Below are 24,156 nucleotides of genomic sequence, written 5' to 3' on the forward strand. Positions count from 1 at the left end.
CCCCCCCACCCCCGGCCTCCCTCCTCCAGCACCCGGCGCCACCGAAGCCCCTTCGGCCGAGCTGTCCACGCCCAGCTCCAGCTGCCGGGAACCGGCCCAGCTCGTCGGCGCCGCCAGGGCTCCTGCGGCTCGGTGCGTCCCGCAGCTCGGATCCCCCCTCCTCGGAGCCCCGAGGCCGCTCGGGTGGCGCCCTGGAAGGCGACCCATTCAGGAGGGCCCTAACACCCACACCCACCCCCTCTCCTCCTCTCACTCGGGCTACGCGCTTTGCGGTGTCTGCTTTTATTCCCTCCGGACACAGAGCCAGCAGGGGCCGCGCCTCCCTCTCGGGGCGGCGAAGGGGACGGGGCAGGTGGGGACGGGAGCGGCACCGCCCTCACCCGAGGGACGCGCGGTCTGGGCGGAGGCGAGGGCGACTTCTTACTGCACGCCTTCCATCATCTTCAGGAACTCTGCGGGGACGACGAGGGGAAGCGTAAATCGCCCGGCGCGGGCGGGAGCTCCCCACCCTGCCCACCAAGCCACGGACGGCCGCGTGGCGGCCACGCCCCGGGCGTTCCGCGTGGCCCCGCCCCCCGCCGCGCTCCCGCGGGCCCCACCGTCGAAGTCAATGCGGCCGTCGTTGTTCTTGTCACCGTCTTTCATAAGGGACTCGATCTCCTCGTCTGTCACGTGCTCCCCAGAGGCCCTGAAAATCTCAGCCAGCTCTTCCGCATCGATGTAGCCGTCTGCGTTCCTTCGGGGCGAAGCGACAGGGTAGGACGCAGGGCGGGCAAGGGCGAGTCGCCCTGGCCACGGCGACGCCCCCTCCCGCACCGGCGCGCGGAGAACCGAAGCGCCCCCCGCCGGCGGGACTCGCCCAGCTCAGCGCCTTCGCGGCTCCCAGGCCCCCAGTGCACCTGTCAAAGATGCGGAAGCACTCGGCCAGCTCCTCCTCGCTCTTCCCCTTCGCATCCTCTTTCATCTGGCGCACCATCATGACCAAGAACTCCTCGAAGTCGATGGTGCCGCTCCCTGAGGGGAGCAGGCGGTTGAGCGAGCCTCGGCCCTGCGTGCCCACCTCTCCCCACCATCGCAGCCCCGCCGCGGAGGACCACCTGCTCACCGTCCTCGTCCACCTCCTCGATGATGGCGTCCAGCTCCTCTTTGGTGGGTGTCTGGCCCAGCATCCTCATCACCGTGCCCAGCTCCTTAACGCTGATGTCCCCGCCACCATCAGCGTCAAACATGTCGAAGGCAGCCTTGAACTCTGGAAGAGGCAGAGGACAGAGGTGGGCCTGGATGGACGGTCAGCCTCACACCTTCTCTCCCACCTTGCCCAGACACGGAACACTGCCCAGCACACCTCCACCCGGCAGCCAGCCCTCCCACCTGCACTCCTGCACTCACCAGCGATCATCTCCTCGCTGAGGTAGGACCGGGCCTCCGCCTGCTGGTCCGTCTGCAGAAGACACAGAATCAGAGGGCAGAAGGGGCGGCCCCAGAGCTCATTCTTGCGTTAACCCCATTCTCTTCAACCCCCTTCTGTCAGTGCCCTTTGGTCTTCCAGAAAAACGATTCCAAACCAGCAACACCTTCTGCATGCTCCTACAGCACCTGACCCCAGTTTTGAAGAACTAGGGAGGAAACACAGATTATGCCCATGGTCTTCAAACTTGCTAATCAGATGTCAAGTCAGGAACCTCCCCCCACCCCCCCTACCCCTCCACCCCCGCACCATTAACCTCGGGCAAGTCGCTGATTCTACCCTATCTCTTCTCAGCAGCTTTTCAGGGATGAGATGACATCAGGGATGTAAAAGGGTTTTGTATGGTGCCAGCACTCTTCCAGCGTCATTTCCCAGTTTTCCCTAGCTCCCAGCAGAGCCTGGCTCTGTAACAGGTGCTCAACAAATGTTTGTTCTCAAATAAATAATAATGCAAGGCAAAGTCATTGAGCACCGGCTAGGTGTCAGGCCAGAGACTGGGCACTGAGACCAAGAAGATTGAGACACATCATCCCTCCCCTCCAAGAACTTGTGGAGATGGAGATTTTAAGCTTCCTTCTTATCATTCAGCCATTGGAGTAAATACTACTCGTGCTGGGCAGAATATGATGGGGGGCCTGGTGGAGGTGAAAATAAGATTTCGGGGGAGGGGATCCAGCCACATCTAAGCCAAGCCATCTGGCTATGGGGCTTTGGACTGAGGTTGGTGGGGAGGAGGGGCTGAGGTGGCCAAGGCGTTCTTCGACCGGCTGACCGCCGCCCGCCTTCTTGCCCTCCCCTCCTCCCTCCTCCTTGCCCATGCAGGAGGACAGGCTATTTTTAGCTTGGCATGGGCAACAGCAGCTGTCCTCCAGGGTCTAGTTACCCCTTGAAGTGAAGTGGGGAAGGGGACCTCAGGGGAAATGACAGCCCCAGATTAGGACCCCTCTCTGGGAGGCCGGGTTCTCTCTAACCTTGGTCTGTCATCTTCTGCCCCGTCTCTTCACCCTTGGAGCTCTTGGGATCCTGCACCTTAGCTGGCTTGAGACCCTGCAGGCCCCCCTTCTTCCAGACAAGTCTTCAGGAGAGTTTGGCAAGGCTTCTAGCCCACCCCTGCCACTGGCTTGCTAGGTGACTCACTGTGGCCCTCAGGGTCCCCCCCTCTACGATGAGGGAGACAAGCTAGGACCCCCTCCCCTCACGGCTCCGTAACCAACACTGCCGAAGCCTCAGGTCTGCAGGGAGTCAGCAATCCCCGGAACCCCCCAACCCCTCCCCTTCCTAGAGAAGTCCAAGGCCTTCTTCCCAGGCGTCCCCCTAGACATCTGGGCTCCAGGAGCCTTCATGTTCCATCTTCAAACGTCCAATTACTGAACTACAGAGCACCCAGATCTGGCCTGGAAGAGGTCCAGAAGTGCTCCAGCAAGCAAAGTGATGAAGTCCCTTCTTGTCCTTACCATGGTTGCTAGTCCCAGGGCCTCCTCCGCTGCAGGTCACCTCCTCAGCTCTCCACCACCCAAAGATGCCTTGGCCTGCTCCAGCCCCTTGGATTTGTAGGGGGCACCCTCTCCTCCCACCTCCCTGCTCCCCAGGACTAGTTGCCCTGGCCAATCAGATCCTGGGGTCAGCGAGCGCCTCCCCCCCCGCCCACCCCCATCCCAGAGTCCTAGCCCATTACCTAATTTAGCCAAGGGCCCTTGCAGAGAAATTTAAGCCTCTGAGCAGGTGGCAGGCCTTAATGTCCTAGATTCTTGGGAGGAGAACCCGCCCTGCTCCACTGCCTTAGGGAGCCCCTGCTCAAGGAACACGCTGGCTCCAAGATGGGTGAGGACAATCGGAATCGAGAAAAGTGAAGCAGCATGGCAGACGGGGAAGAGCACAAGCCTTGAAGTCTGACACCCAAGATCCAGATCCTGTCTCTGCAAGCAGTGCACTCTTAGGCAGGCGACGTGCCACTCTGAGCTTCAGTTTCCTTCTCTGAGAGGTGGAGATGGGGACAGTCATGACCTCCCTCACAGACAGACCATGGGAAATGGGGGCCCAGCTACAAGTCACCCAACTTGTGCCCACTCCATAGGGTTGGTGCTTGGCAAGTGGAACGTCCTGTCTTTGAACCGTGGTAGAGGGTAGGGGAGGGGAGGAGGGCAAAGTGACAGCCACGGTCATTGAACCTCTAGGACAAGCCACACTCTATGTTAAGCATTTTAACCACGTGATGTCACCTAGATCACCCCATCCCATGAGGGAGAAGCTAGGATTATTCCCTTTTTACTAGGGGGCTTTGTAAATCATAAAGGCCTCTAGTCATGTCAGTCATTCTTTTTTTTTTTTTTTTAAGATTTTATTTATTTATTTGACAGAGAGAGACACAGCGAGAGAGGGAACACAAGCAGGAGGAGTGGGAGGGAGAAGCAGGCTTCCCACTGAGCAGGGAGCCCGATGTGGGGCTCAATCCCAGGACCCTGGGATCATGACCTGAGCCGAAGGCAGACGCTTGACGACTGAGCCACCCCGGTGCCCCATGTCAGTGATTCTTATTAATCCTGAAGGGAAGTTGGGACAACCCTTGAGGGGACCTGTCCAAACAAGAAATTTAGGGAGGGGTACAGGAGATGGGTATGCAGTCGGAGGAGAAATAAAGTTGAAAGCAGATCTTCCTCTCAAGTTTACCTTCTCCAGGAAAAGGGTGTTTGGGATTCTTTTTTTTTTTTTTTTTTTTTTGAGGGAGAGGGGGATTAGGGGCAGGTTCTCTGGGTGAGTAAAGGGGCAGCCGGCCCCTTCCTAGAGCTTGGTGAAGAAGTCCGGAGCAGCTCAGCTAGCCATCTGGAGAGTGAAGGGATGGGCAGAGCAAGTCCAGTCCGAAGGGAGCCCATCCCGCAAATCCACAGGGTCCAGGCTGAGTGTTGGAGAGGTAGGCGATGCTGTGGACAGTGGCTAAGTCAACAGAAAGAGCATGAAGACAACTGAGCGCAGAGCCTGGGGCCAGTGAAAGGAGGCTGGATTCCAAGGAAGGTAGACGGACAGTGGCAGCTGGGCTGCCATCTTTCTCTATTTATAGACATTCCCAAGAAAAGCTCAGTGGAGCTAGGCCAGGCTACATAAGGCCTCCGCCGGCCGGGCAGCCAAGGGGCAGCAACACCAGGGGAGTCCAATTTGGATGTGAGCCCTGGAGCCACCAATGATTCCTTTGAAGCAGAGAACTTGGAACCCTCAGCAATCATTTGTTCATTAATTTGTTCTTTCATTTATTCAGGAAAATAGATAAGGTCCAAATTTATCTATTCCCTTTAACCACTCCAACCTCCATCCCTTCCCTCCCCATCCTACATGCTGCTCTGCTCTGGTCAGACTAAAATACAGCTCCAAACAACACCCTGTGTAGCCTCCAGGTCTTTGCACGTGCTGTTTTTTCTGCCAGGAACTTCCATCTTCTCTCTCTTCACCTGCCTACTTCGCTGTAATCTTTCTCAGCTTCAATATCACTTCCTTCTGGCACCTAGCTGGTTCAGACGGTAGAGCATGCAACTCTTGATCTTGGTGTCATGAGTGTGTGTGTGTGTGTGTGTGTGTTTATATTATATATTTATATAAATATTCATTTTATATATATATTTAAAGGGGCACCTGGCTGGCTCAGTCAGTGGAGCATGTGATTCTTGATCTCCAGGTCATAAGTTTGAGCCCCACGTTGGGTGTAGAGATTACTTGAAAAAAAAAAATACAAATCAAAAATAACATCACTTCCTTCCGGATCCCTCCTCGCCTACCCAGGCCAAGGGAGTCCAAGGCAGTCTTCAGTAGTTTCTTCAGTCATAGCCCTAAGCATGCCACATGACATGACCTGCTCTGAGTTCCAGGGACCAAAGACTGTTACCTGTTCTTCACTGCATTCCCCAGCACCCAGCACTTAGCACATGCTCAATAAATACCATGTTCTTTATAGGAATAACTGAACGGAGTGGCATCTGGTTATGAGGAGGAAGTTCCTAACCGTCAAGGTTGAAAAATCACGGGAATGGGAAGCCTCCGGAGATAATGAGCTCCCTGTTACTGACCGTATGCAACCAGGAATTTTAATGACCATCTCTCAGGGTGGCTGTAGGGAGATATTATAGGATAGTGGAGAATACAAGACTTCAGGAGGTCTAGTTCTGGTCCTATTTGTATGGCCCAAGGTAGGTCCCTTCCCCTCACTGAGCTTCAGACTTCCCATCTGTAAAACAGAAGTACCAGACCAGATTTCTGACAACCCGTAGTTTTATGAACACCTGCTTTGTGTTTTTGAACACCTACCCAGATTTGTGAGACCTATGCCAAAATACAAGTTGATATTCTTCGGTGTTCAGTGAATGAGTGAGTGTTGAATGAATTAAGGAATGAAGTGTGTCTCTTTTTGCCCCCACACCCTACTGCTAAGCTGAATGAAGAGTAGCTAGATTCTTGAAATTACATGGACTTGGCCATGAATCCTAGCTCCCATATTTCCTAGCTCTGGATTTTGAGAAAGTCAATTTGCCTCTTCATCCTGAAAATGGATCATTATTATCCAGTAACAGCCCCTCCCCCAAGATGTGAGTGTGAGATGTGACCCCATGTAAAATGCCTAAAACAGGATGTAGGTCACAGCGGAACCTCTGCACATAGTGGAGTGTGTTTCCCATTCAAAGCTACTTCCCCCCCCCCCACTTCTCTCTCCTGTGCCGTTCAAAAAGGGTAGGAAGGACTGTCAGAGAGATTTTATTTGTTCGATTGTATAACCAAGAATATCTGCCTTGCTAGAGACTGATAGCAAGGCCTTTTGACAGGAAGTGACAATAAATTCTTCCTGACCCACTGCTGCCCTCCCAGTAAAAGATAAAACACAGCCAGCCCTTCAGAGAAGCTGCTGAGATTACCAGGCCTTCTGTGTGGGGAAAGAACAGAATGAGGAACTCAGGAAAGGTAGGCTACAAGGCCCCACACTCAGAAACCTCTGGCAAGCTGTGTGACTTTGGGCAAATAGCTCTGCCTTTCTGGATCTCATTTCCCCGTTTGCTACTTCCTATGTGTGAGGTTCAAATGAGATCATAAGAACGTGTGAAGACTGTAGAAACAATAATCACTATGTAACTGATCAGTGTGTCAGCCCCTGGTCTGCGCCAGGCACTGGATCAGGGTCCTTACAAGGACTGCAAAATTAGTACTAGTTTTAATTGTTCCTGTTTCACACAGGAAAAAACCCTAGGCTCTAGGGTCGAAGTCAGACTCCAACTTAGATAACGTGTCTTCCCTTGGCCTCAATTTTTTCACCGGCGAGATGGGCTTCCCACTGTGGCATGACTTTGGAAAGTTAGAGTGCTGGATGGAGATTGCGGGATAGATTGGGGGCAGCCGGGACAGACTGGGTCTTCGCGACGGCTGGCAGGATTCACGGGGGGGAGAGAGCCCCTGCGGATTGGGTACAATCCCGCAGGACGCTGGGGTTCGCCCAGGCCTACCCAGGATTCCCAAGTCCCTCCCGGAGCGAAAAGCCCGGGATTCCCGGGAGGCTCCGGGGAGCGGGCGGGGCCGGGGGCGGGGCGGCGGCAGGAAGCGGCCGGAGCTGCGCTGGGAGCGGCCTGGGCCCGGCGAAGCCCGGCCGGCCTCGGTAAGCTGCCGGGGCTGCACCCCGGACGCTGGGGAACCGCGCGCCCCTGAGCGCACCGCGGGGCGCGGGAGGGAGAGCCGCGCTAGCGGGCGAAAGAGGCGAGGGGAGGGTCCTGGCCTCTCCCGGGAAGAGCGCGGCCCTAGGTTGCGCGGAGGGGGCGGGGGGCGACGCTAGGCGACGCGCGGGGCTCGCAGGGCCCCCCCAACGGGCTGGGGCGGGGCCTCCGCGGCGCCCCTCCCTCCGCCGCCTGGGCCCCGCCCCTCCTCCCCGCGCGGGGCCCCGGGTCTCCCTCCCGCCCCCGCCCAGGACCCAGCGTCGCGCACTCCCCCCAGGGTGCCATGGCCTCGCGGCTCCTGCACCGGCTGCGGCACGCCTTGGCCGGCGACAACCCGGGGGAGGCGGCGACCGGCCCGGAGGCCGAGCAGTTCCCGGAGAGCTCGGAGCTGGAGGACGACGACGCCGAGGGCCTGTCCTCCCGCCTCAGCGGCACCCTCAGCTTCACCAGCGCCGAGGACGAAGAGGACGACGACGAGGAGGACGACGGGGAGGTTGGCCCCGACCCGCTGCCCTCTGGGGACGGGGCGTCGGGAGAAGATGCAGGCGAGTTCCCGAAGACAGAGGCGGGAACCCTGGGGCTCGATTAGGGCTCCACCCCAGCCCTGTTCCCCAGCCATCTCTTGGCTGTGTGACCTTGAGAGAGTCACAACACCTCTCTGAGCCAAGTTTTCCCTCGTGTCAAATGGGGGAAATCACTCCCAACTCGGGGTTGCTGGGGGCATTAAATTTACAGGGTCTGGGATACAAATCGTAATAATGTGCTGGCGATGTTTTGCGGGGGGAATATTTATTTAGAGCCTACTGTCTGCCAGACACGGTGTTTGGCACTTGGCCCCTCTCTGGCCCTGTTTCCATTTATGTCGAATGGAAATAAAGCCTGTCTCAGCTGTTGGGAGGATGAGTGAGGTCACCACACGTGATTTATGTCCACCTTAGCCCCAGGCCCATTGATGTGACTGGTCGTGTCCCCATGCAGATCGGAGCCTCCCACCTGATGGACAGCGAGGCAGTCAGCCCCTGGCAAGGCAGTTGCAGGATTTCTGGAAGAAGTCCCGGAACACTCTGGTGCCCCAGCGGCTGCTCTTCGAGGTGACCAGCGCCAACGTGGTCAAGGACCCACCCTCCAAGTACGTGGTGAGTGAGGGTCCAGGAACCTCTGCGCTGTGAGTCTGGAAGTCTGGCTAAGAGAAAGGGAAGATTCCCAACTTCCTTGGGCTGGCCGGGGGGGGGGGGGGGGGCGTGGTGTCTAGCTGTATAGTTATAAACGGTCAGTGTATTTTAGGAATGGGGAAACTGAGGTCAGAAAGGGGATGTAATTTGTTCAGGTCCTTAGGCAAATGACTTAGCTTTCTGAGGGATTATGGACCTGCCCCCCACCCTGGTTTTGAGACTAAAAGAACTGATGTGTGGGCCCCACCCCCCAGGTTTTGCAAACTGTAGCAAAATATAAGATATACAGGAAAGAATAATATCTGGGTCAGACCTGAGACCCAAGTTGCATTTGTTAGTGGTTAAAAAAAATGGGTTTTGGATCCAGACCCCACTTATTACCAGCTGTTTCACCTTGGGTGAGTTGTAGACCTTGATGACCCTATTTCCTCATCCGAGCAGTGGGAATAATGCAGAGGATTGTTACAGAAATGAAATGAGACAGCGCACAGGGAGCCCTCAGCACTGTGCCTGGCATTATGAAGTGCTTGATAAAAGTCTCTTATTAGGACTTAACTTTGGCTTGAAAATGTCTGGCATCTAGGGCCTGTTGTGGCCTCCTTACAGCCCAGGTGAATCAGTCCCCAGGCACCAACACTGTACACAATAATCTTGTTCTGAGGGTTAGATTTAGGGGGTAGGGAAGGCCTTGGAGTCTGGTTTTCCTTGCCTGTGGAAAGGACAAACTGACATGGGAGAATGAGGTCTGCCAGGTCCTGAAACCCAGCCTGACTTGGCCAGTCCTGGCCGACTCAGACTTCCCTCCTCTTCAACACCCTCCTCCATTTCTGACTCAGCAGGAAAGGGGCCTGGAGCCCTGTCCCACATCTGGGCCTCTCCACTCCTTTCTGCTGCTGTTAGTAAACAAGGGCCACACCCATGGGGTGACTGCTCCAATTTGAGCAGGGATTGACTCTGATGATCTAGTCTTAAGGGGCAAAAGTCCCAGGCCTCACGCACCAGCAAAAGGGACCCCGAGGAACAGCCGGGCAGCAGGGAAATTTGGGATGATTCTGAGAATGACAGGATAGAGCAGGATGGCCAGATATGCCCTGGCGCATGTCTGGGGAGACAGGTCCCCTCCTCTGTCCAAAGGACCAATGCCTAAATCCTGATTTTAACTTTTAGGCAATGCCTAAATCCTGATTTAACTTTTCCCATTGGGGTTGAAAGCCCAGGCTGTGGAATTAGGTGGGCCTGGGTTTGAATCCCAGCTGGACCACTTACAGGGAAGTCTTTGAGCCCTTTGCTTCCCGTGGAGCCTGCTTCCTCGTCCGTCCGAGTCAGGGACTCCCTCCTTACTGTGCTCCATAGTGAAGTGCCCGGCACAGCATGTCGTAGCAGGGGCAGGTGCTAAGTTCATGGAGCTCCTGTCATTATTACCCATGAGATAATGGATGTAAAACGTGTCCTTTTTGCCAAAAATTTAAAAATAAAAGTAAAAGCTACATGAATATAAGGGGTCATTTTAGACAATGCTTCCTGAAGTGTATTTTGCAGGAAACTGGTTTCCTGGAATGCTGATAACCGTTCCTTTAAAAAAAAAAAGGTCTTGCAGCCAGTAAGTTTGGGGAATGCAGAACTGAACGGGAGTAAAATAAACTTCTTTAAGGTTAAATAGTGTTAACATACACTGAATCTTTGAGAGAAGTATAGACTAGACCAGAGGTGGCTAGAATATTGGCAGTTTCACAGAACAAATTCAAGAGAAAAGTCTGGGTTGGGTGTTAGTGTGTCTTCAACATCTCATGCTTAACTAATCCCCCTTTTTAAACCTGGTGGGTCAGCATTATTACAGATTAATCCGTATTCAGGTGGTCAGACCTAGGGGCAGCTTCATGGTCATCTTGATCAGCGTTTCTCAAACATCAGTCATTCCAGTACCACCTTCATGATTCTCGTCCTAGCTAAATGCTATTCGTACCATTCCCTGCTTAACATTTTTCTTTAAGTAAACCCATTTTTTTCCGTAAATAAGTTCAAAAGACTTCAAAGCAGTACTGTAGCTGGAAAGCCTTGCTTGCCATACGGTAAAAATACAATAAAAGCAGTCATTAAAACCCTGCATGAATGCTGTTGCCTGAAGGCCCTGACCTGAGATTTGCTTTCTAGGTCTTTTCTGAAAGTGGAGATGAGAAGCATGGGAGAAGTGCGTTTTAAAAACCAAACTGAGAGAGCTTCTCATCTGTAGTCAGGATTCAAAGAGAATTGGGGGGGGGGTTCACTTCCTGTCTGCTTCAGTGTTATTTACTCCAGCACATACCACCTAGAATCTCAGGACCAATATTTACTTACACGCATCCCACCTGTGAGTGGACACTGACCTAGGCCCCCACTTCGAGGAAAGCAGACCCAGGGGGGGCCTGCCTTGCCTGACGACACGCCGCGAGGGAGTAGGGGACCGGGGGGTTAGGACCTGTGTCCCGATGCCCTCTTCAAAGTGATCGCTATTGGTCTATCTGAAGACCTCTCCTCCAGGTCTGCTTTGGAATAACCTGGCTAAGAATGTGGGGGTTCTGTGTCCAGAGCAGAACAAAGTCCAAGCTGGTCTTGAAGGTTGGTTCAGAGGCCCAAGAGATCGGCCTGGGTTTCAGCTCCCAGCTGGTTTACCAGAGGGGCTGTCAGAAGAGGTAACTGCCCTATGGGAAGGGAGTGCTCCCTGGAAGGGGCAAAAGGGGTGGCAGCTCCAGGCACTGAAGCTCATCTCTGTCTTTCTCTCCCCGTGCTGCCTTGGGCCTGGGTCATTTCAGACGAGCCTCAGGTAAGATGGGACTGGGCTCCCTGGCTGCCGCCCCAGCAGCTCCCACCCTCCTGGGCCCAGTCTCAGGGGCAAAGGGAAGAAGTGGGGGAACACAGCTTGAGGTGTGGGTGTGGGGAGGGAAGGGGCGCACGGACAACTCACACCTGCCCTGACCCCACCCTCCTTACAGCTCTACACCCTCGCCGTGATGGGTCCAGGGCCACCTGATCGCCAGCCAGCCCACATCTCTCGCCGCTACTCGGACTTTGAGCGGCTGCACCGAAACCTGCAGCGACAGTTCCGGGGCCCCATGGCCGCCATCTCATTCCCCCGGAAGCGCCTGCGCCGGAATTTTACAGCAGAGACCATCGCCCGCCGCAGCCGGGCCTTCGAGCAGTTTCTGAGCCACCTGCAGGCAGTGCCTGAGTTGCGCCTTGCCCCGGACCTGCAGGACTTCTTCGTGCTGCCCGAGCTGCGGCGGGCCCAGAGCCTCACCTGCACCGGCCTCTATCATGAGGCTCTGGCGCTCTGGGCCAACGCCTGGCAGCTGCAGACCCGGCTAGGCACACCCTTGGGCCCAGACCGCCCTCTGCTGACCCTGGCTGGGCTGGCTGTGTGCCACCAGGAGCTGGAGGATCCTGGGGAGGCCCGCGCGTGCTGTGAGAGGGCCTTGCAACTGCTGGGGGACAAGAAGCCCCACCCTCTGTTGGCACCCTTTCTGGAGGCCCACGTCCGGCTCTCCTGGCGCCTGGGCCTGGACAAACGCCAATCAGAGGCCCGGCTCCAGGCCCTGCAGGAGGCAGGCCTGACCCCCACACCACCCCCCAGTCTCAAAGAATTGCTCATCAAGGAGGTACTGGACTGACTTTGCCTAGACTTCAGGCCACTGTGGGGAGAGGCACCGTCCCAGGATGGAGGGTGGGGGTGAGTAAGGAGGACAGGAATAGCAGTTGGGAAGCTGTAGGGGGTGCTGGGAACCCCTAGAAGCCCTACGAAGAATTTGTAGCACACCAAGGAACCATGTTCCTTCTGTCGAGCTGGGCTCAGGACAAGCTTTGGCCGGGGTTGCCCTGGGGTGGTGTAGGGAGCAAGTCTGATGCAGCCTGTCCAGCTCGCGAGTGTCTGGGGACCATGCTCCAGTGTAGGTCGGCGTTACCTCTTCCTTGGCCAGACGGCCAAGGACTCTTCCCCTGGAGTCCTGGAGTACAGCTGCCATCTGGCCCAGGGGAATTAAAGGCCAGCAGCTCCAGTGGTATTAGTCTCTTTATTGGGTTTGGGGACAGAAGGCCCAGCCCTCGATTGTACGGAGTTGGTGGGGAGAAGGGTGATCCTTGAAGACCCAGGCCAAGCTGGTCCCTCTGGCTACAGCTTGCTCTCTGAGGCCCAGGGCTTCACTCGGATCACGCCCTCCTGGGCACAGGACACAGCCAGGACGCCGTCCCGACGCCATAGTCGCCCTTGGACCAGCCCCCGGGAGCCACCTGTGGGTGAGGGGAAGGGTGAAAACAGCCTTCCCCTTCACCAAACGTGCTTCCTGAAAAGGGTGCAACCGGTCTGGCTGCCCCATACAAGGGCACATCGAGTGTTGTGGCTTCTCCCAGTCTGTAAGTGCCGTTTGATGAGCCTGTTAGGAATGGTCCCTGGGGGTAATTCCTGAGGGAACCCCACTTGACAGTTTAAAAGCACTTTCACATATCCACTGGCTTCCTCAAAAAGCTCACAGCGGGGAGAATTCTGAGGGCAGTCTCAGGTCAGTAGCTTGGCTAAGCAGATCCACCCCCACTCTGGCCACTTGTGGTAGGAAACCCGGCAGTTCCCTTTCTAACGAATCAAACCGGGTCCTCCAGGGCGGTATTTCACACCAAAAAAACCCCCATCCTCACCCCTACCAGGAAAAATGGGGTGAGGGGGTACCTGGGACCATCACATCTGGCCACCCTCCCTCCCCGCCTGCAGACTCCCTTGCTAGCCTTGGGCCTGAGTGGAAGGTTCTGGAGGGAGCTGCTGGTCTCCCTTACACAGAGTAGAGCTCACTTAGTTCTCATAGTAGCCAAGTGAAGCAGGCCTCGGCCCATTTTTCAGATGAAGACACTGAAGTCCAGGGAGCCTCAGGCACTCAGCCATAAGGAGCTGGCCAAAGCAGGTGTCCTAACTGCAAGGCCGCTGATCTGTGTTGCAACACTTCTGGTGCTGCAGAGTCCCCCTTCCCTGAAGAGAGGATCCCTTAAGTTTTGTCCCTGTTTGATAGAGCAAGGCCTTCATCTGAAGTGTGCTTCCCCAGAAAGGAGCCCAGGGCTCTGAGACTAGACAGTGCTGAACGCGTCTGGGCTTCCCTGCACACCACGAGGGTCCAAGTAGCGGAGCCCTTAGAGACTACGGAGGGTCCTGACCCCCAACCAGGTTGGGTAATCCACACCATCACTCAGGGAGCTGCTTAAAAATAATAGTTTCCTGGATTTCATCCAAGACCTGTGAGTCAAAATTTTGGGTGTGGAATCTGAGTATCTATTTTGAAAAAACTCCCCCAACTGGCAGTATGACATGCCACCACTTTCAGCTACCACTGCTCTCATGCGACCCTATTTGTTTAGATGGGGAAATTGAGGCTCAGGAACTGAGACTGGCCCAGGATCACACAGAGAATCTGAAGTGCTTCCGGGCCTAGAACTGATCTCTGACACTCCCTGCATGCTACAGAAATTCAGCTGAGCAGGTGTCCCCTCTTGAGCCTCACGCTGTTATTTTGAAGACAGAAATGCCAGAGCCGGGACGCCTGCGTGGCTCAGTTGGTTAAGCGACTGCCTTCGGCTCAGGTCATGATCCTGGCGTCCCAGGATTGAGTCCTGCATCAGGCTCCCTGCTCAGTGGGGAGTCTGCTTCTCCCTCTGACCCTACCCCCTCTCATGCTCTCTCTCACTCACTCTCTCCCTCAAATAATAAAAAAAAAATCTTAAAAAAAAAAAATGTCAGAGCCTGGGGGTGGGCAGGAGAGGAAGTGTCAGGCAGTGCCCCACAGGATCACCCGAGAAAGCAGGCTTCCTGCCCACCGCGCCCCCCCAGCCCCCTTGTCCCACGTGGCCCCGGACTCACCAGCCCAGGGGCTCTCACACTCATAGAGCATCCAGTGGTCAGCTCGGAAAGGGGTGTGGAACCACATGGAGTGGTCCAGAGAGACCATGAAGTGCACCTTGTGCTGCGACTGGTGGGGCAGCACTGCCGTGCCCAGGAAGGCGTAGTCCGAGATGTAGGCAGCAACGCAGCAGTGCATCTTCATGTCGCCCTCCCCTGCAACGTGTGGGGGCCCGGTCAGCCCTGGGCTGCTGGGCTATACAGCTCAGGACCTGCAGGGAGGTGGGCAGAGAGGGGCTGCCATGCACAGATGCATAGAGTGCTCACTGCATAAGGGCACTGGCCCAAGGTTGTGTGTGTGTGTCACGTGTGTGTGTGACAGGTGACAAAGGAGGCAGGGATGGGCAGAGGGCAGGGCTAAGTGAGGTCTGAAATCCAGGCTTCACTCCCTAAGTCTCCCACACTGAGCCCTCTGAGGGGTGCAGCTTGCACACAGGCCATGTGGTTAGCAGGGGTCCTGGAGGAGAATCTCTGCAAGGTGCCTTGCCTTCCCCAGAAAGGGCCTCCATTGGGATTATCGTAGTCACCTCCCCCTTATCCCCACGCTGGCGGTGGACAGGGTCCCGGTGAGAAGCTACTTCCCCATCATGCCGACAAGGAAACAGCAGGCCCAGAGGGGAAGTAACATGCCCAGTGCCACAAAGGGCATGTAAGGTCCAGGCCTAGCCCCTGGAAGAGTGTTTTCCTCCAGTCCTTGGGGTCCTCTTACCAATATGGCCCCGGGCTCGCACCCAGAACATCTGTTTGGGGTCCATGCTCTGCAGCTGGCTCAGGGTAGGTGGCTTAACCGGCTTAATCTCAATGGGCACCTCCTTGGCAGCAATTCGGTTCAGTCCCACTCGGTACTTCTCTTGGAGGTTGGGGTCCCTGAAAATAAAGGGGAAAGGGAGAGCCTCTCTGAGCTGCCTCTGTGACCCCCCTCATTCCTCCATGGGGACTCCTGACTTTTCCCCACCGCTCCCCTCCCGTCTGACAGGCAGAAGAGCATAGTGTCTGAATGCTTTCTCTGCCACTTAGGAGCCCTGTGACCTTGTGCACGTTAGTAACCTCACCGAGCCTCTCTTCCCATCTGCAAAATGGAGACAATGACAGCAGCTTACCTCCTAACGCTTCGGAGTAGCAAGGCGGACCCTATCAGAGGGTCCCTTCTAAGCATTTCACATACACTACCTCATCATGACAACCCTGTGAGGTAACGCTATCATCACCCCCTCTGATAACTGACCTGAAATAAGGAGCGGGAGTTCAAGGAGCTTGCTCAGGAAGTGGAGAAGGCAGGATGTGGACCCTGGCAGTCTGGGTCCATGGTTCAGGCTTTTATCCACTTCGCTATTCTCAACTTTCAGGAAGCAGGCTGCGCAACTGGGACCAACCTACCTAACCCTAAGCAATTAGGAAGACCGTGTTCCGGGGGAGAGTGGGGAGCCCATCTCCAGGGAAGCCCCTCCACCCTGGTAACAGCCACCCCGAGTGCTCTTCACCAGGGTTTCCATTTTCAGCCCCACCCTCTAAGGCACCATCCCCCAGACCTTACGTGACAGTGGGAAGGTTCTGGACCTGTACTGCCCATTCCGCTAGCCGCTAGCCCCATGTGGCTACTGAGTGCTTGGAGTGTGGCTAGTGTGACGACAGAATTGTTCATTCTATTTAACGTTACCTTAATAGAGCCACCTGTGGCTAGTGGCCTCCTAGGTGGACAGCACAGCTCTCTTATTTAGGGACCTTTAAGACCAACGTCCACCTTTCCTTTCAGCGAACATTTGTGAGCTCTGACAGACCACGCTCTGTGCTTACTCCTCTCTGTCGGTAGTGGTTAACTACAATTCACGAGCTGTCACGAAGTGACTTATTATCTCTGACCTCATTTAATCCTCCTACAGCTTTATGAGGTAGGAATTATGATTAACCCCCACTGTGAGCAGAGGCTGAGTGGGAAAGCAACTTGCCCAAACTCACACAGCTAGCAGAAACAAGAGTCTACATTTGAACGCGGACCTTTACCGAAAGATCAAACCCGTATCCATCCCTTCAGTACTCTGCTGCCTCCCCTGCATGCAGCACAGGACAGGGGAGCTCTCCTTAGGATTCAGCTGTGAAGGAGGCAGAACAGACATGACCACTCCCAATTTTTAGACGAGGCAGAACTCTGAGAAGCTGGGGAGTCGGGCCAAGTCATACAGCAGGGGAACACTGACAGAGGCACAGACCTGGCCAGAATCCTTGTTCTGTCCTGTGTCGGGACCCAGAGCTCTTTCCCCTGCCCCAGCATGTTCTCAACTTTATTAGCTGTGATCCAAAAGAAATGCATTTCACCAGGTGATACTCAAAATATTGAACACACACTAAGGCAAAGGCAACAGGGACCGTCACCCCTGCCAGGCATTACCTCCTAGGCGCTGGGTCATGAGTGATCCGAAAGGAGGAGAGGGATCACTCAGGGACCGGAGAGATATGTACCAAGTGATCACAGAAGTGTTTCCATGTTTCAACAGTCAGTAAAGCTGTAACAGTACCTGAACCGGCCGAATCAGAAGCTCAGCCTTTACATCATGACTGAACACGCTCACCCGTGCGCACAGGTACACACACCACAAATAATCGACACGCAGGATCCACAAGAGGGGCCTTACCCTTACTACACACAGTACGCCCCGATAGCCGTATTTTTTTAAATGCCGGTCAAGACCCACTAAAGGATTCCGTGACCCACTCCCAGGTGACAACTGCAGGTGTCCTGGAGCCTCCAGCTCTCTCACCTTAAATACTGGTCGATGAGGGCCTCGTGGTCCAGCAGCTCTTCGGGTGGGGGCACGCTGGGCATGGAGAACTGGTGCTGCACGGGGCTGGGCTGGGCCTTCTGGAAGGAGGCCTGGCAGATGAAGATGGGCTTGCCATGCTGCACGGCCTTCACGGAGCGCACCGAGAAGCTCGTCCCCGTCCGCGTCCGCTCCACCTGGTACAGCACTGGCACCTTGAGGTCCCCTGCGGCAGGCACAAGTGACATGGTGAGTCCAAGTGAGCCCCGTGTGAGCAGTTGTCATCACCACGGCTGGACAGGCACCTCCACTACTCGTTCTCTGTTCTGCTCGGTAGCCCCTGACTGAGGCCTGCCACGGCCCCGGGACCAGGGATGCAGCGAGAATACCAGAGCCTGTCCTTTCTCGCCACAGCACAGAGCAGGGGGACATTCCCTGCATCCAAATCCTGGCCTGGCCACCTCTCACTAGCTGTGTGGCCTTGGGAAAATCTCTAAGCAGTTTACCCATCTGTAAAATAGGGATCATTAGTGCTTAGACCTCTCAGGATGTTAAGGAGAATTCAATTAGTCATAGTTTAAAGTGTTTAGAGTAACATCCAGCATGCAGTAAGTGCCCCATGTGTTTGTTAAAGAAAATAATCCCAGCTTTTGTCTGGTTTCATCTGTGACTGGGATCTTGTCATGAGTCTAGTACTAATCTTCTAGATCAGAGGTCCACAACTCTGGCCTGCACCTTTTTGTTTGTTTTAGAACAAGCAAAAGCTATTTATTCAGAGTTTAGTATAGCAAGGGAGTCAGTCACCGTCACTTATGTTTGGCAGAAACTCAAAGGCAGGCAGAGGAGCAGGAAAGCATTACCGTGAAACAAGATCGAGTATGTGCCATGACAGGAAGCTGCTGCCATGGGGAGAAGCAGGGAAGCTAACTAGAGGCAGGGCAGCCTCTGTAATTGGGTAGGTGTGCATATTTGGCTTTCTCTGGTTGGTCCTAAGTTGGAAGAGGGGACAAAAGTTAGGGAAGCTATTAGCTATTAATCAAGTCTCTGGTGTTTGGGCTGACTGTTAACAGGAGCTATGGTTCGGCTTCCTGGACTGGTTGCTAGAGATGGTGACCTGACTTCCTCCCTGAGGTCTGACCTGTAGACAGCAGGCTGGCTTCCTAGGCTGCTTGCTGCCAACTGTGGATCAGAGTTCTTCTTCTTCTTTTTTTTTTTTTTTTAAGATTTATTTATTTTGTTGGGGAGGAAGCAGGGGAGAGGTCTTCAAGTAGACTCCCCCAAGTGCGGAGCCCGACGCGGGGCTTGATCTCACGACCCATGAGATCATGACCTGAGCCAAAACCAACTCAGACACACAACTGACTGAGCCACACAGACAGCCCAGAGTTCTATTTTTATATGTGGTCTGGCCATTATGTGTTTGACTGTTCGTTCTCTCAGGAAAAGCCTGCTGTCAGTCAGTCACTTCATCCTAGATGCAAACAACTGTCACTTGGCCCTTCTCTTTTGGATGTCTGCATCCCCAAGGTAGGATGGAATAGGCCTGTGTTTAGACCTATTAGCTAGCCCTCAACAAGTCAGTCAGGAGGGTTTTTAGGAGGAGAGAGTCTCCTTGGTATCCCTGAAGTCCTTCAGTGTCTCTCTGATTCAGGCAGATGTCGGAGAACTCTGACACCCTGGCAGTGAGACATCTTGGGGATGATTTTCAATATTCAGATCAAAGAAGCTGGTCTCAAAAAGTGTTGCTTCCTCCACCATCATCCAAATGGGGAGCCAACCAGGCACCGGAGGCTCATTCAACAGCAAAAACTATCACCATCCAGAGCTGGCTGGTTTGCTCAGCAATCTGCTGGCCAGCATTGCCAAAGGGGCATTTTTATCAGAATGGGAGCTCAAGGTTGAAGGCCTTTAGGAAGGGCTTCCCAAGAGTCCAGATCCTGGAAATAGTTAACATGTGCAATCTGATTTCAGGGGCTGGAAAGGAACCCTCCTCTCCCTCCCAACAAACTTAAAAAAGGAAAAAAAAAAAAATGGGGTGGCTGGGTAGCTCAGTTGCTTAAGCATCTGCCTTCGGCTCAGGTCATGATCCTGGAGTCCCGGGATAGAGCCCCACATTGGGCTCGCTGCTCAGCAGGCAGAGTCTGCTTCTCCCTCTCCCTCTGCTTCTCCCCCTGCTCATGCTCACTTTCTCTCTCAAATAAATAAAATCTTAAAAAAAGAGAAGAAAAAGAAAAAAGGCTCTAACCTAATCCTTAGGCTGTAGCTAAAACATAGTACTTCCAGTTACTAGTGATTTACCTTTCAGTGTGAATGAGTTCCAGACCTGTTCTTGGATGTTTTTATTGGAACAGAGCAGGTAGGCCCTGGAATATATTGAAGGAACGGAGAAAACAGTTGTGGAGTGCGCCTACTGCTGGGTGCCAGGTGGCCTTAGAAACTAAGGCAGACTGGGGCACCTGGGTGGCTCAGCTAGTTAAGCATCTGACTGGGTTTCTGCTCAGATCATGATCTCAGGGTCCTGAGATTGAGCAGCCTCCCCCCCCCCCCCCCCCGCCGCCAAAATCAGGCTCCGTGCTCAGTGGGGAGCCTGCTTGAGAATTCTCTCCCTCTGCCCCTCCCCCCACCCAGCAGGCTCTCTAAAATAAATCTTAAAAAAAAAAAAAGACACTAAGGCAGGTTTTCTCAAGTGGGTCTCACCATAGCTATGCAAAGGTTTTTCCCCATTGAATAGATGAGGAAATTGATGCCATTAATAACATTTTTTAACTGCCACCATTTTTTCACATATTTTCTGTTATTGCTTTTGCCCTCAAAACCTAAAATATTTTTTTTCAAGGAGGCTCCAGGCCCAACGTGGGGCTTTAACTCCTGACCCTGAGATCAAGAGTCGCATGCTCCACTAACTGAGCCAGCCAGGTTCCCCAAAACATAAAATATTTTTTACCTGGCCCTTTACAGAATGTTTGATGACTCTACTCTTGATCTGCCAAGCTCTAAACCTATCCCAAGTCAGATGACTCCTGTACTACATTCTTCTACATCTCTAGAGAAATACCTGGGCGGGGGGGGAAAGACCACAAAAAATTAAACTATCATTCTATCCTGGGTTTTTAGAAAAAGAATTGATATGATAAATAGCCAAAGACAACCACCCCCCATTTCAGCATCTTTTGTTTAAAAATATTGAAATACCATCGTTGGACCCAGTCAGAGGTCACATCTCACACTTGTAAGAGAACTTCCCTTTTTGCCTTGCTGCCAGGAAGCTCAGAATGAACTTTATAAAACTGCAACAATATGCCTTAGCCTAGTTTTTTTTTAACAAAATCATTTCTCCCAAATCCTGTTATTACTAGTCTCCTGTCCCCTGACTTCTATTTTAATAGGCCTGTAATAGCTGCCAATTATTCAATACGTATTGAAAAGCTCCAGTCTTTTAAGAAGCAGGTAGGGACACAAATGATTGATGATTATTTTGAGATAGTACCATGGGCATGCCTCATTTCACGCTGCCCCTGGATGGAGACTTTCCAAGGAAAAGGATCCTTCCCCCAAAACCTGGTAGCTCTCCCATGCTTTGGAATTATCTCCCAAGAATGACAGAGAAAAGCAGAGGAGGAGGGCAGCGTGTGGAGCCTGGAGACACACACACTCAGGTTTAAATTCCGGCTCTGCCTCCCTGAGCACTTGGGGAGCTGGTTACATAACCTCTTCTGGTCCCCATTTCCTCATAGGTAGAATGCTGGCAGGAATGTCCACCCCTCAGGTTGACTTATAAGGACCAAACAAGATAATGTACATAGCTATGCTCTGTATCATGCAAATTTTATTTATTCCCACAAATTCCTCATTTAAAAAAAATGATAGTTCTCATCTATGGAAAACCAGCAACAGTCCAGGACCCTCCCCTTCTACATTTTTCATATGGGATGAACCAAGCCTGGCTGCGGATGAGGGATGAGGGATGAGGGATGAGGGATGGGGGATGGGGGTGGTAACCTCACTCAAGATCCCTTGTCAAGTTAGTGGCAAAGCTGAAACCAGACCCACGGTCTCTTGATTTGCAGGCTGGTGCTCTCTTCTCCAAGCCAAGCTGCCTACTGCCGAACTCCTAGCAGAGGTGACAGCACCCCTCTGAGGATTCAGCACAGTGCTTGGCACCAGAAGGTGTGTAAATAATGAACAAAAAACCTGCAGGAGCAGTTAAGCAACAAAGTCTTACATCATTTCACGCCAGATAACAAGTGATGTGGGAAACAAAGGCAAAAGAAAAAATTAAATTTCCTTACTATTTACTGCTCACTGACAAGTCCTTGAAATAGGCAGTGATGTTCCTCTAGAAACTCAGCTGCCTCAATGTTAATATTCTGCTAGGGGCAAAAGGCAATCTTAGCTATCCGAACCCACCCCACCCACCCCCAGGATCCTGCAAGTCTTCTTTTAACATACAGAAATTCCTCTGGAAACTTCCTTTACCTCTACCCCCCAGGATGCATGTTGGCAATCATCCTCCAAGCATAGGGTCCCCTGATATACATCTGAAGAGTCTCATGACTAAGGTTTTATTAGACAGTAATAAATGATCTTTTCCTAACAATAGCTAGCCCCCTCAAGGTCCTGGAAACCTTGTTTCCAAAATACCTTGGAGGCTTGTGCTGTTCCTAACCCCCTCCCAACTTCAAAGTATATAATCAGTCACTGGTCACAACCCCAGTGTAGCTCTTTCTGCCCATGGGTCCTATTCCATGCTCTAGTAAAACCACCTTTCTGGGGGCACCTAGGTGGCTCAGTTGGTTAAGCATCCAACTCTTGATTTCCGCTCAGATCAGGATCTTAGGGATGCTCAGCCGGGAGTTGGCTTGAGATTCTCCCTCTCCCTCTGCCCGCCCCCCCCGCCCCACACTCTATTTTTTTTTTTTTTTTTAGATTTTATTTCTTCATTTGAGAGAGAGCAGGAGCGCGGGAGAGGGGCAGAGGGAGAGGGAGAAGCAGACTCCCCACTGAACAGGGAGCCCACAGGATCCTGGGATCATGACTTGAGCTGAAGGCAGCCACTTAACCAACCGAGCCACCCAGGCAACCCCCACTTGTAGAAATAAATCTTTAAAAACAAACAAAACCACCTTTTTGCATCGAAGTCTTCTTCAAGAATTCTTTCTGGACCATTTGCTCCGAACCCCAACATTTTCACATCAACAAGCACTCAGTTATCTCAGGTGTGAGGTCCAACACTCTTCTTGGCCCCAGGCCTTGTTCTTCTCTAGGCTCCCCTGAAGGGAATCAACTAATAGTCTCCCTCTCTCCCCCTCCCCCACTGTCCTCCCTCCCTCTCCCCCCCCCCCCCCCGCAGGAAGAAGTGGCTGCTGGGCCATTAGGGTTGGGCTGGGGATAAGGAGGGGGTAGTTTACCTGCCCGTACAAAATAGCAGTGCAGGGAGTGCACATGGACGTCTTCGCTCACAGACTTGGCTGCAGCCACCAGGGCCTGGCCCACAATCTGACCCCCAAACAGCCGCTGGGTTGTAGGTACCCAGTAATGTCTTCCTCTGTGGGGAAACAGGAAAGCAGGAAATACTTGGGCTGAACACAGGGCCAAATCCTGCAACCATCACTGAGCCTATAGGGCAGGATCTCTCCAGGATCCTTGTGAAATCTGGTGAAAGCCATGGACCCTTCTCCTAGGCAAATACCTTTACTCTGCATACAGCATACAGGTAACTTCAGGGCCTTCAAGACTGCCCAACCCTTCTGTGGGCTTCAGTCAAAGATAAGGAACCAATGCCCTTATTTTACACAAAGAGAACAGGAATCAGAGAGCGAAAGTGACTTGAGCAAGGTCACACAACTCAAATATTGTCAATCCTGAGTAGTATCTGCGTCTTTTGCCCCCAAGTCCAGTGTTTCTTCCGCTGCAGTATTCCAGGATAAGGCAGAAGCCTCTCAAGGCCGTTAGGGGACCAAGATGAACCCCGAGAGCTGGGGGCAGACCGCATTAAGGCCTGCCACTTACAACTCTCAACTTGGGACAGTCCAGGTCTTCCAAGAACTAGATCTAGAATTCTTAAGAGCCCTGAGGCTTCAAGTCTAACCCTTCAGTGCACAGATGAGGAAACTAAGGCCCCAGAGGTGAAACTCCAGCTTCCTACCACTGAGCCCAGCCCAGTCCAGCCCTAGGTTAGCATTTTGTAATATAAAGCATTCCAAGGTAGCCCTCCAGGAAGTTATTTGTAATTCATTAAGCAGGGGGAAGGGAAGTTAACACTTAAGATTGCTTCTGAAAAGCCAGTAGGAACCATGAAGAGCAAAACTATTAAATCCCTAGCTACCGAGAGCATTTAAGTGGTATCTGGAAGGAAACTGGCTCAGGCCTCAGAAAGTGCAATGAGCTACTAGATCCAAGTGGTGGAGGGAAGGAGGTCTGTAAGAGGAAAAAGACAGTGAATACGCAAGGAGCTGCTTATAAGTTTTAAACCTGATCAGCTGCGTGCACTTAGACAAGTCACCACCCTTTCTGGGCGGGCTCCCCCAAGGACATGACTCCTCAAGGGAGGCTGCTGAGAAGGCTATCTCAGGCCACCACTTTATTTGCCCAGATTGCTAGGACCTCCTAGTGGCGGGGCTGAGCAGCCCTGGCACACAGAGGGAGGAAGCTAGGGCAGCGAGGGCAGGTCTGTCGGGGACAAGTTCTCTCCCAATCGCGGCAGAGCCTGCATCCCGCGCAGAGCCCATCCTCGTCCAGGGTGCTATCAGCAGGGGGCAACGCGGTGGCGGCAGTCGAGATCAGAAGCCTCTGTCCCAATGGGGGGGGGGGGTTGGGTGCGAGCCAGATGCGGCCGGCTACCTGAACAGATCCTCGTCTAGCGGCTCAAGGTTGAGCACGCTGGTAACCAGGACGCTGCGGAGGTCCCCGGGGGGATCGCCGCCGCCCTGCTCGTCCTCTGGAGCCCGCCGGGACGACATACGGTTCACTTGCTGCCGGCCACGACACTGCGCCGGACCGACACGAGGAGACCGGCACTGAGCGCGGGGCGTCTTCCGGCAGCTTGCTCCAGTAACCGGAAATCCCCTGCCAACCCTGAGAAAGCGGGATCCAAGTTATGATTGGTCGGTTCTCCTGTCAGTCTTCGCGAGAGGCTGCCCATCTTTCTCTGGCGATTGGAGAAAATGAGTGCCAG

General features: G+C 53.6%; 3 protein-coding genes across 6 annotated transcripts; 1 reads left to right on the top strand and 2 right to left on the bottom strand.

The window, feature by feature from the left end:
* Nucleotides 1–266: 266 nt before the first annotated feature.
* On the bottom strand, nt 267–2,976 carry TNNC2 (troponin C2, fast skeletal type). Its single transcript, XM_035005708.1, has 6 exons — nt 2,923–2,976; nt 1,390–1,441; nt 1,106–1,249; nt 900–1,014; nt 600–736; nt 267–452 (listed from the first exon to the last, which is right to left on the bottom strand). Exons 1-6 carry the CDS (start codon nt 2,923–2,925, stop codon nt 421–423), a joined length of 483 nt encoding a protein of 160 aa, XP_034861599.1. The 5' UTR covers nt 2,926–2,976; the 3' UTR covers nt 267–420.
* Nucleotides 2,977–6,269: 3,293 nt separating this feature from the next.
* Nucleotides 6,270–12,346, top strand: SNX21 (sorting nexin family member 21). 3 transcript variants are annotated; one of them, XM_035006424.1, is made up of 5 exons: nt 6,374–6,406; nt 7,424–7,691; nt 8,125–8,282; nt 11,108–11,118; nt 11,288–11,707. In XM_035006424.1, the coding sequence occupies exons 1-5, from the start codon at nt 6,389–6,391 to the stop codon at nt 11,304–11,306; spliced, it is 474 nt and encodes a 157-aa protein (XP_034862315.1). In that variant the 5' UTR covers nt 6,374–6,388; the 3' UTR covers nt 11,307–11,707. The 3 variants fall into 3 exon arrangements, with proteins under 3 accessions (XP_034862316.1, XP_034862315.1, XP_034862314.1); XM_035006425.1 differs by lacking the exon at nt 11,108–11,118 and having other exon boundaries at nt 6,270–6,406; nt 8,125–8,275; nt 11,288–11,530; XM_035006423.1 differs by lacking the exon at nt 11,108–11,118 and having other exon boundaries at nt 11,288–12,346.
* Nucleotide 12,347: 1 nt separating this feature from the next.
* On the bottom strand, nt 12,348–24,035 carry ACOT8 (acyl-CoA thioesterase 8). 2 transcript variants are annotated; one of them, XM_035006428.1, is made up of 7 exons: nt 22,391–22,483; nt 22,106–22,252; nt 19,281–19,345; nt 16,983–17,208; nt 14,936–15,093; nt 14,188–14,382; nt 12,348–12,578 (listed from the first exon to the last, which is right to left on the bottom strand). In XM_035006428.1, the coding sequence occupies exons 2-7, from the start codon at nt 22,165–22,167 to the stop codon at nt 12,460–12,462; spliced, it is 825 nt and encodes a 274-aa protein (XP_034862319.1). In that variant the 5' UTR covers nt 22,168–22,252; nt 22,391–22,483; the 3' UTR covers nt 12,348–12,459. The 2 variants fall into 2 exon arrangements, with proteins under 2 accessions (XP_034862319.1, XP_034862317.1); XM_035006426.1 differs by lacking the exons at nt 19,281–19,345; nt 22,106–22,252 and adding an exon at nt 23,823–24,035 and having other exon boundaries at nt 22,391–22,527.
* Nucleotides 24,036–24,156: the final 121 nt, after the last annotated feature.

This window comes from Mirounga leonina, unplaced genomic scaffold (genome assembly GCF_011800145.1).
Source record: "Mirounga leonina isolate KUSES-001 unplaced genomic scaffold, KU_Mleo_1.0 Mir_150, whole genome shotgun sequence".
Taxonomy (NCBI): Eukaryota; Metazoa; Chordata; class Mammalia; order Carnivora; family Phocidae; genus Mirounga; species Mirounga leonina.